Genomic DNA, 11,172 nt, shown 5'->3' on the forward strand with positions numbered 1-11,172 from the left:
CTTTTCCTAACGTCCGCCGTTTCTTCTCCTCTCTCACACACACTCGCGTGCGTGTGCGCGCGTGCTCGTCGTCGGGGCCTCCAGGTGACCCGGGAGATGCAGGAGCACGAGCAGGACTCGGAGCTGCGGGAGCAGATGTCCGGCTACAAGCGCATGCGGCGGCAGCACCAGAAGCAGCTGATGGCCCTGGAGAACAAGCTGAAGGGAGAGATGGACGAGCACCGCCTCCGGCTGGACAAGGAGCTGGAGGGCCAGAGGAGCAGCTTCTCCCAGGAGATGGACAAGCTGCTGAAGAAGCACCAGGGGGCGATGGAGAAGGACGTGCGTTCTGGGAGGAGTTTACACACACGCGCGCGCGTGTATGGATTCAAATGCAGGCACGGGGTAACGTACCCCGGGTCGTACTTCCATGGTGGTGTTCTAAGCCTGTGTGTGTGTGTGTGTGTGCGCGTGCAGGTGAAGACGTTCTCGAACGACGAGAAGAAGTTCCAGCAGCACATCCAGGTGCAGCAGAAGAAGGAGCTGAGCAGCTTCCTGGAGTCTCAGAAACGGGAGTACAAACTCCGCAAGGAGCAGCTCAAGGAGGTACACACGCACACGCTGTAAACACACACATGCTGTACATACACACATATATACCTAATTCCTAATGAAACAGTGTCAACTACTACCCCACACACACACACACTCACTCACTCTCTCCTGTGTGTGTGCCCTAGGAGCTGAGCGAGAACCAGTCGACTCCTAAGAAGGAGAAGCAGGAGTGGCTGTCCAAGCAGAAGGAGAACATCCAGCACTTCCAGGTCAGCCTCTCTCTCTCTCTCTCTCTCTCTCTCTCTCTCTCTCTGCCTCTCTCTCTCTCACACACACACTCTCTGCGTTGTGGGGTGGACATGTGAGACGGTAAGACGTTGTTGTTGTTGTGGTGGTTGTTGCGGCGGCAGGCGGAGGAGGAGGCCAACCTGTTGAGGCGGCAGAGACAGTACCTGGAGCTGGAGTGCCGTCGCTTCAAACGCCGCATCCTCATCGCCAGGCACAACGTGGAGCAGGACCTGGCCAGAGAGGTACACACACACACACACACACTCATACGCACACACACACACACAAGCTTCAGAAGTACCTGGGGTGAAGCCCTCCCCTTCCTCTCTGCATCTTTCCAATCCTTCCACCTCTTAAACTCCTCCTTTTATTTTCTCTCTCTTTTCTCTCTCTCTCTCTCTCTCTCTCTCTCTCTCTCTCTCTCTCTCTCTCTCTCTCTCTCTCTCTCTATCTCTCTGTACTCTCTCTCTTTACTCTCTCTCTCTCTTTACTCTCTCTTTACTCTCTCTCTCTTTACTCTCTCTCCCCCTCTCTCTCTCCCCCTCTCTCTCTCTCTCTCTTTACTCTCTCTACTCTCCCCCCCTCCCCTCCCAGGAGCTGAACAAGCGTCAGACCCAGAAGGACCTGGAGCACGCCATGCTGCTGCGGCACCACGAGTCCATGCAGGAGCTGGAGTTCCGCCACCTGGCCACGGTGCAGCGCATGCGGGCGGAGCTGATCCGCACGCAGCACCAGACCGAGCTCACCAACCAGCTGGAGTACAACAAGAGGAGGGAGAGGGAGCTGCGGCGCAAGCACGTCATGGAGGTCCGCCAGCAGCCCAAGAGCCTCAAGGTACGGACGCTAAAGTCGTGAGGGTGCACACACACGGCACACACACACAGTGATAGTCACAGCAGTGTCACAACACTCAAAAGTGTCACAACACACATCGGACACACCCGGACACTCGCAGTGTCACATGAACCATACTCACACACACTCATACACCCCCCCCCCCCTCCCCCCCCCCTCCTAGTCCAAGGAGCTGCAGATCAAGAAGCAGTTCCAGGACACGTGTAAGATCCAGACCAGGCAGTACAAGGCCCTGAGGAACCACCTGCTGGAGAGCACGGCCAAGGCCGACCACAAGGGGGTGCTGAAGAGGCTGAAGGAGGAGCAGACCCGCAAGCTGGCCATCCTGGCCGAGCAGTACGACCACTCCATCAACGACATGCTGTCCACGCAGGCGGTGAGCGCACACACACACACACACACTGATGTATTACACACACACACACACACACACACACACACACACACACACACTGACGCATTACACACACACACACACAAGGAGACAGGAGATTCATCTCCCCCTTTTTGCCCCCCCTCCGTCCCCCCGTCCCCCTGACTCCGCCCCCCGCCGTCCCTCCGCCAGCTGCGGTTGGACGAGGCGCAGGAAGGGGAGGGCCAGGTGCTGCGCATGCAGCTGCAGCAGGAGCTGGAGCTGCTGAACGCCTACCAGAGCAAGATCAAGATGCAGACGGACGCCCAGCACGAGCGGGAGAGGAGGGACCTGGAGCAGAGGGTGTCCCTGAGGAGGGCCCTGCTGGAGCAGAAGGTGAGAGGGGGGCGGGGGTGGAGAGGCTGGTCTGGGTGGGTGGGTGGGATTTGTGGTGTGTGTATGGGTGTGTGTATTCACTCGTATGCCGGGTAATCTTGCGTATGGAATCTGGCAAGATATCTGACGCCTGTGTGTGTGTGTGTGTGTGTGTGGGGTCTGCAGATCGAGGAGGAGATGCTGGCGCTGCAGAACGAGCGCCTGGAGAGGATCCGCTCCCTGCTGGAGCGCCAGGCCCGGGAGATCGAGGCCTTCGACTCCGAGTCCATGAGGCTGGGCTTCAGCAACATGCTGCTGTCCGGCCTGGGCCCCGAACAGGGGCACAGCCAGGGGGGCTGGGGCGGGGGCGGGGGAGGAGGGGGGGGCGCGCAGGGGGGGGGCAACTGGCCCAGCGGCGGGGTGGGCGGCGGGGTGGGCGGGGGGTCACACCACCACGGGAGCCACCACGGCCACCCGCACCACCAGGGGGGGTCCAGCTCCCAGCAGCCCTGGGGGCACCCCATGCTGTCCGGGGGGCCGCCGCCCTGGAGCCTGCACCAGCCGGCGGGGGGGAGTCAGAGGGGGAGCGGCGGGGGGGTGGGGGGAGGGGCGAGGAACAGCCCCCAGGCTGTGAGGAGGGCGTCGTCGGGGGGGCGGAGCAACCCGGGCATGAGCAGGAGCGCCAGCATCACCTCCCAGATCTCCAACGGGTCCCCCCTGTCATACACCTAGACACACACACACACACCTGTCATACACCTAGACACACACACACACCTGTCATACACCTAGATACACACACCTGTCATACACCTAGACACACACACACACCTGTCATACACCTAGACACACACACACACACCTGTCATACACCTAGACACACACACACCTGTCATACACCTAGACACACACACACACCTGTCATACACCTAGACACACACACCTGTCATACACCTAGACACACACACACACACATGCACCTGTCATACACCTAGACACACACGTCTGTCATTCCCCTAGAGCACACACGTCTGTCAGTACGCCCGAAGAAAACAACCAATCACTGCACACACACACCCCTGTCATACACCCCACGTCCTTGCTACGCGTACAAAGTATAAAGTCACACACCACTCTTCCTCAGCCCTCCTCCTCCTCAGGTCAGCTCAGAGACAGCAGAGGGACCGCGAAGCCCCGCCCTCAGCCCCTAGACCAATCAGAAGAGATCCGCAGTCCGAACACGCCATAGCCAGACGTGGTCCGGCCTCCCGCCATAGCGTCCGGACGTTCTTCGTACGGAGACGTCTCACACCGTATTCTTAGTTGCCATAGACCTAGACACCCTTTGTTTTGGGGTTTGTCTCGCTGCTATCGACACCAGATTCCAGGCTCTCCTATAGGCCGGAAGACGCGGTGTTCCAGGAAGTGGTCCGGCTGACGCGGGGCTCGCATGCAGTATCTGACGCGGCCTGAGACACCGTGACGCCTTGGTGATGACATCCCGCGGTGCCAACGCGGCGAGCCGGATAGGGATTCGAACCGTGGACCCTTTGTCAGCCGGGTTGCGGAGAACCGAACAGCTCGGTGTGTGTGCGTGTGTGTGTGTAGAAGGGCAGGGTGTGTACTGAGCCATGTATGTAAGCGAGAGGCAGATGAACGTTGCAGATCGGCGGTCAGAGACAGGCGAGGAGGATGAGGGTGATGGAGAGATACTGAGGAAGCTGAAGAGTGTGTTCATATTGTGGCGAGGGCTGTATGATGCAATACTGATACTAAAGCTGTATTATAACTGATACTAAAGCTGGATTAATTCTGATAGGCAGTATTTATAGTAAAGATGTGTCACTGAGATGCCAAATGCGTGTTTTGAGACCTGCAGTTAGTTCTCTTGCCATCAGAAGAGGCACCAAGGCCAAAGAACACGGGTATTGGAAGCGAGCTTCGGAATGGACCGAGAACGTTCTAGAGCGCGTGGTCACTCGGTTGGTTCACAGCATGCTAAGTTAGCAAGTGTTGCTGCCACAGTGTTGGGCGGGTGGTACTGAATCCTGTGGATTTTTTCAGAGCTATGCTCTCTACCTCGTTCACTCTGTGGTTTAACTCCGGTCGCGGTCTTCTCAGTCAGCCAATAGAAAGCCGGTCCGGGGGATGGCGCGCGCTCTCATTGGTCCACAACCCTGTCTGTCTCTGGGCAACCTATTACATGTCCCCCCCAAAAGCACTTCTCCTGACAACAGGCACAGTCCCTGACACCATTGGCTTACTTGCACTTCAACATGAGCCTGTGCACACACCCTCACACACACACCCTCACACACACACACACACACACAACCTGTCTCTGTCACTGCCTCCCAGCATAGCCCACCAGAGGGGGAAGTGCTGGTGTTGGTTTCTGACCGCTGAATGTCCTTCAGGATGGGAGATGATGCTGAGGTCACCCCTGCCATGTTCCTGCTCCCCCCCGCCCACAAGAACGACCCCCCGCTCAGCCTCGCCTCCCTCCCCCATCCTCAACACCCATCGACCCAGCACAGATGTATAATACAATTGTATAGAAGAAGAAGAAGAAGAAGAGAAAAAAAAAAATCAAAAAGTTGAGGTTTGTCGAAAGACACGGATGAAAGCTCAGTCGGTGTAGTCGACCGGAATACGATTTAACGTGCGGGGCGTGTAGGACGGCGTATTGATATTGTACATTTAGAATCGAACGAGAGAGGACGATTTAAACGTAAAGCGGGAAAAAAAACAAAATCGCAAAAGTACTAAAAGACAAATTGACTGCTTGAGTTGCGTAGACAGAGAGCGACTTTCAAGAAAGAAATGATGCGGGATGTTAGTAGCGGTTGTGTTGGAGTGTACCATAAGGGAGATGGGGGGGGGGGTTGGAATGAGCTGTTTACATGGGGTTTTATCGAGATCTATTGGATCTACTGGTTCAGGCTGCCCTCCTTGATCGGGGGTAGATTGGTTCTGTTTATATCCCCCTCTCTTTCTATTTCTTTGTTCACTCTGTCTCTGAATTAGACCCCTGAATCCCTTTCTTTCTTTTGCCCCCCCCCCCCCCCCCGTTCCGCATCTCACAACCCACGCTCACCTCCCTTCTGCTCCTCCTCTTCTCCAAGACGACAGGAACATGTCGTCTCTAAGCCCGGGTGATGATGTCACTCCCTCGCCCCCCCCTCTCTTTTATCACAGCTTCAGCCCTTTTCTTTTTATCGATCTCCTTTTCATTAATGATTTTAGTTCTTTTAAACGAGAGAATTTTGTTTTGTTTTTTTTAAACTGGTGAGCAAGATGGAGCCAAGGATCGTATCTCTAAACATGGGTCTCTCTCTCTATCTCTCTCTCTCTCTCTTAAGTCTAAACTGTCTATCCACTCTGAATGTACAGGTTCAATTCCAGTATCTGTTGGACCCGGCCAAATTATGATGAGGTTCACTCTGATTGGCCGTGTCAGAATGACAGCTTGATCTCATTGGCTAATACTGGATCCGGCAGGGTTGCATCTCTGTACAGTCTGTTTATCAGTATTCCTCTATCTCTCTTCTCATTGGTGGTCATATTTGTTTTGTTTCCTGGTACAAAGCTTCAGTCCCTATGTAACCTGTATTAAACTGTATAGATTGTGCAAAAGCTGAATGTCTGAAAGATTACATAAGAGAAAAGCTATTCGTTACAGAAAATAAAGTGATTTAAAATGTATAAAAGAAATTAAGAAACAAACTTTAGGGGACAAATGTAATATTTTGTTTGTAATTACTCTTTGTTGGCACAGGGCTACTGGATAAAGAATCAAATGTAATAAAGTAATTTTAGTATGTCTTTGTCCAGTGTTTTTTGTTCTGAGGAACTGCTGAAATGTGTGTGTATCTTTCTTTGCCAAACTTCTCAAATATTTTACATTTATTCATTTAGCAGACGCTTTTATATTCTATGGAGAAGAACGGTGTATTGTGTCGATCAAAGTGTTTTTGCCATCGCACTTCGACGTGACGTCATTTGTATCTAGTCCATGATTTGCAATATTGTTTGTGCTCTGTACCAAATGTTGACGTGCCTACAGCCAACCCTGTAAGTAAACACCACCAGGCTTGTTTAAAGTCCAGCTAGAGAGACCTCTATTGATTGCTGCCCTTACGATTGTAATGGCTGACGTATTTATGTGCACGTCCTTTAAGAAACAAATCCCAGGAGAGAAAAAAACAGATCAGAATCAGCTTTGCGGTGTTACTTATGAAACTTTATTAGCACAAGTCAAGCCATCTGACAGGAGAAAGTGTCACCATCGATCATGTTACAAAGATCTGGTGTTGTTCCTGGGGGACGGTAATTGTTGTTGCAGGATGGTGTTTGTCATCTGTGGAGCACAAACTGGGCTAATGCTACCGTGTGTGTGTGTGTGTCATCCGTTTGTTCCTGGAAAGGCCCTGCTGAGGGCTGGGGCATCGCGTTCTGCTTCTGGTGTTAATCAACTAGTTCCTCCCTGAAAGGCACTCGATAACTCTTGAAATAGGAACCTTCTTCTCCGGCTCTGCAGAGCGTCTGGATCTGGTTTAGTGAAAGGAAAAGAGAAGGTGAGAGTTGTAAAACAGGGACATTGCAAGGAGTGCTGATATAGCATCAGATTATTGTACTTTTAATCTTGCACCTTCTCTCTATCAACGGGTGTAGGACCTCTGCCACGTGAAAAGCCCCTCCCCTCCTCCCTGGGAGGCGTGGCCCTGGGTTTGGAGGCGTGGCCTCCTCGTCATGGTGGCCCTCCTCCTACGAGGGGGTGGCGCGGCGCCGCGGCCCCCCCCCGCGGGCCCCCACCCCTTCCCCTCCTCCACCTTCAGGAACTCGGCCACCACCCTGAAGTACTCCAGCACCGCCCCGTGACTCCAGCTCTCCCCCCCCTCCTCCTCCTTCCCCCGCCTCCCTCGCTCCCTCCTCCCGCCCCCGCCCCCCTCCTCCCCCCCCCCGCGCTCCAGTCGGAACCCGCAGTGCCCGCCACGGTCGGTCATGGCCAACAGGAAGTAAGGGTTGTTCTGGAAGAGGGGGAGGGGGAGGGTGGAGGCGGGGAGGAGGAACGGGTCGTCGCGGCTGCAGAGGCAGAGGACGGGGACGGCCACCTCGTCCGCGTCCCTGAGGGGCTCGTTGCGCTCCCAGTACGCGTCCAGGTCCCTGGCCGGACGGGCCCTCTCCCCCAGGGCCCAGGCCACGGAGGGGGGAAGCCCCGCTCCTCCGGCCCCGGGCTTGGCCTCCGGGCTGGGGGGACGTGGCAAGGCGTCGGGGGTGGAGGCAGAGGAGGAGGAGGAGCAGAACAAGGCCTCTTCAAAGTCCCGGAGGGATGAGCTGCGGAGAGCCCTGTCCACGTTCAGCACGGGCCTCAGGGAGCTCTCATACCTGAGGGAGGGGAGGAGGGGAGGAGGGAGGGATGGAGGAGAAGAAAGGGAGAGGGAGCAGAAAGGTCATCCTCACAGCCACCCTCATCGTTTCAGATCCAACCGCCCTCCATCCCCCTCCCCGTACCTGCTGAGCTGCAGCTTGCGGTGAACCAGCGCCCCCTGGTGGTAGAGGGCCGGCAGGGCCGTGTCCATCCACAGCTGGGCCTGCAGGACGGGGGAGACGCAGGCGGCGGCCGTCAGGTGGGAGCTGGAGCCGCACTCCCCCAGGTAGGACAGCAGCAAGCCCGACCCCGAGCCCTCGCTCACCGCCAGCAGGACGGAGGACGGGTGCCGGCTGCGCACGTACGCGACCGCCTGGTCGCCGAGGGTAACACAACACAATATGTTTCATTGGACATAATGGTCTGAATTTCTGTCCTTAAGAGGGTAAATATATGCTCCCATAAACATTAAGTGTGAGATGCCCCTTGGTCCGGGCCGGCCTACCTGCAGGAGGTCCGCCGGGTCCCCGAACTCCGTCAGCCGCGGCGTGGCGAGCGGGCACCCGGCCGTGCCGCGCCGGTGGAACACCACGGCGTAGAAGCCCTGCCGCAGCGCCGCCGCGCACAGCCCCCTCAGGTGGGGGGTCACGCCGCCCCAGAAGTGAGGCACGAGGAGGAGGATGGGAGGGGTGGAGGTGTGGCAGCCCAGCGCCCTTGCACCCGGGTGGTGCTCCCTCCTGCCCTCCCCTCCCTCCCTCCGGTCCACCCCCTCGCCCCCCTTCACCCTGACGGCCCAGTCCAGACCCAGGACCCCCCCGTCCTTCAGCAGGAGGTGGTCCCTGGTGAACGTCAGCCCCTCCCCGCAGTACCCCCCCCCCCGGACCCCCCCACAGCAGGCTGGCGAGGCTCTGGAGGTGAGGGTCTCCCCTGGGCCAGCGCGCCAGTCTGGGCCGAGCCAGGGAACCGCAGTGCTGGAGCAGGAAGCGGGCCAAGGCCGTGGGCTTGCAGGCCAGGCTGGCTCCGGACGTGTGGTCCAGGGCCGGTCCAAAGCCGTCCTCGAGGCCGTGTTCCTCAGCCCGGGGCAGTGGGAGCTCCAGGAGCCAGCACACAGCCACCCAGCACCCCCAGGCTGCTGCCCTCACCCCCAGCCCGGCCCAGCGCTGCACCCTGGGCCTACGCAGCACCAGGGAGGCCACGAGCAGCAGCAGGGAGGGGAAGAGAGAGAACACACAGTCCCATCCCAGTGAGGAGAGACACTCCATGCTCGAGGTCAACGTTTTGGCCATGGCCAAAACTCTCAAGCGCAGTTCAAGGTTCCGATTGCTCCAGTTGCGGCGGTTGAGAAATATATATTCGGCATCAGCGCCGTAGACGGAGAACTGCTCTTGTTATTCATGGCTCCTCAGGAAGCGAAAAGACTCCTCTCCTCCCATTTGAATGAAGAAGTCACTGAAGAGTTGTGACATGCGCCAGAAGTACGGAATGCGAAGGTATCCAATGGGAAGGCGGAGGACGGTGTTGGGGAAAGAGAGGAAGAGAAGAAGAGAGGAAGAGCGGGAGCTGTCTTCTTTCTGCCGATCTGTCCTCATTTTGGTCCGCTGGGTCCTCTTCTCTTCTTCACCACCTCTCTCTCTCTCTCTCTCTGTGTTCCCTCCCTCCTCCCTCTGCTCTCTCTCTTTCTCTCTTCCTCTCTCTCTGTGTTCCCTCCTCTCTCTCTCTCTCTCTCTCTCTCTCTCTCTCTCTCTCTCTCTCTCTCTCTCTCTCTCTCTCTCTCTCCCTCCCTCCCTCTTTCTCTCATGCATGCCCTCCCCTCCCTCCAGGCCTATAAATCATTAGCAATCAGTGGCCAGCCTCAAACCCACCCTCGTCACCAGAACAGAACCATGTGGCCCATTCAACAGGTTAGACAAGCCGATGACAGAAAGGGACAGAGGAACTCTCACTTACTATTTCGAATCAAACATTCCCTTGGCCTAAATAAAGAACAAAAACATGTTGAAGGTGATTATACTACCAAGAAGAAGATAACCCAGGTTTGAACAAGTTGAAACAGATGACTAAATGGGAGATTACGCAGGGTAGCTGTTTTGAACTTTGCCTATACATGTAAACACACGCACACACACAAGTACACACAAACACACACAAGCACACACACACAAGGCCAACCAAGCCCAGGGTCAGGTTGCTGTGCCAATTTTGGTTCACTCTCACTGCTTTGTGGACTTACGTTCAGGGTGAATGTGTGTGTTGTGTGTACATGTGTTTGTCAGTGTTGACAGTTGGCACTGTGATATCATTAAATCTGTCTACTTCAGCCATGAGTGGGAGCCATGGCAGTGGGTGGGTCTCACATTTGATTGGTCCCTCAATTGCTTGCGCTTGCTCTTGCTGTACTTTGAAAGTTACGGCTTGGCTTCGAAACGACAATGGAAGTGAATGTTTCTCATGCAATCGTGAGTGATTTGTTGACATTGGCGGAGGAGATAGGAAATAATTGAGCAAATCCAGAGTTAATTGCCGATCAGGTCGAGCAACTAATTTAGACAATTGGAGTAATGTCCGCTCTAATGCATCAGTGAAGCCTGTCACAGGATTCAAACCCAATCCCCTTCAGAAAGCCCTCAGCTTACATGGTCCCTGCACTTAACCCTTGTGTTATCTTCGGGTCAGAACCCATCAGTCATTGTGACCCACCATCGTATTGCGACAAATGTACCGCATACAAAAACAAAGTGAAGCATTTTCTTTTAACCGTTGGGCTGTCTCAGACCCCCCACATTGCGAAGGTTAAAAGAAAATTATTTTTATTTGTTTTTGTATTGGGTAAAATTGGGTAAACACAACGATGGTTCGTCATGAACCTTTGGGTCATGTGACCCGAAGGCAGCACGAGGGTTAATAAATTGTATTCCGGGGGATCATGCCCTGGACCCCCCTAGAGCGTCGGGGTTCGCCGTATCCTTCTCACCTTTTTCACCCTGACCTGTTTGCATTACTTGTTATTAGCAAGGGGTAGTACTTTTGCAAGGCACTGTATTCATGTCACGTTCTCATTGGGGGCTGAGCACCTCTAAAGGTCTGATCCTAGAATCGCCCCTGGTGCACAGACCGCAATCAATTTCTTTCAATAGGGCAACAATAGCCCGTCCCTGTGCACGTCCCTGACTCCCTGTGTTTCCTGTGTGGGTGTGGACTGAAATAAAAGGCGTATATTCAAAACGAAAGACAAAATGTTTGTTTGGTATGACATCCATTTTGCGTCGACAGAAAGAATGTAAAGGCAGTCTTTTAAGTAAGTAATTTGGAATATTAATATAATGTTGACGTAACAGAGAGAGAGAGAGAGAGAGAGAGAGAGAGAGAGAGAGAGAGAGAGAGAGAGAGAGAGAGATCG

The 11,172-nt window shown here is 55.0% G+C and overlaps 2 protein-coding genes across 2 annotated transcripts in view; one reads left to right on the plus strand and one right to left on the minus strand.

Annotated features, from left to right (window-relative positions):
* LOC136933483 (serine/threonine-protein kinase TAO1-like) overlaps window positions 1–6,225 on the plus strand; it is a 17,043-nt gene extending 10,818 nt beyond the window's left edge. The window contains 8 exon segments of the mRNA XM_067228905.1: window positions 85–321; window positions 457–585; window positions 720–803; window positions 945–1,064; window positions 1,417–1,656; window positions 1,841–2,053; window positions 2,243–2,425; window positions 2,591–6,225. Of these exon segments, the coding sequence (XP_067085006.1) occupies window positions 85–321; window positions 457–585; window positions 720–803; window positions 945–1,064; window positions 1,417–1,656; window positions 1,841–2,053; window positions 2,243–2,425; window positions 2,591–3,136 (1,752 nt within the window). The 3' untranslated portion in view covers window positions 3,137–6,225.
* A 445-nt stretch (window positions 6,226–6,670) lies between these two features.
* Window positions 6,671–9,210, minus strand: LOC136933489 (protein ABHD15). Its single transcript, XM_067228916.1, is given in 5 exon segments — window positions 6,671–6,955; window positions 7,056–7,792; window positions 7,919–8,148; window positions 8,281–8,640; window positions 8,642–9,210. Coding segments are annotated over 4 exon segments (1,737 nt in total). The 5' UTR covers window positions 9,062–9,210; the 3' UTR covers window positions 6,671–6,955; window positions 7,056–7,065.
* Window positions 9,211–11,172: the final 1,962 nt, after the last annotated feature.

Source organism: Osmerus mordax, chromosome 25 (assembly GCF_038355195.1).
Source record: "Osmerus mordax isolate fOsmMor3 chromosome 25, fOsmMor3.pri, whole genome shotgun sequence".
Taxonomy (NCBI): Eukaryota; Metazoa; Chordata; class Actinopteri; order Osmeriformes; family Osmeridae; genus Osmerus; species Osmerus mordax.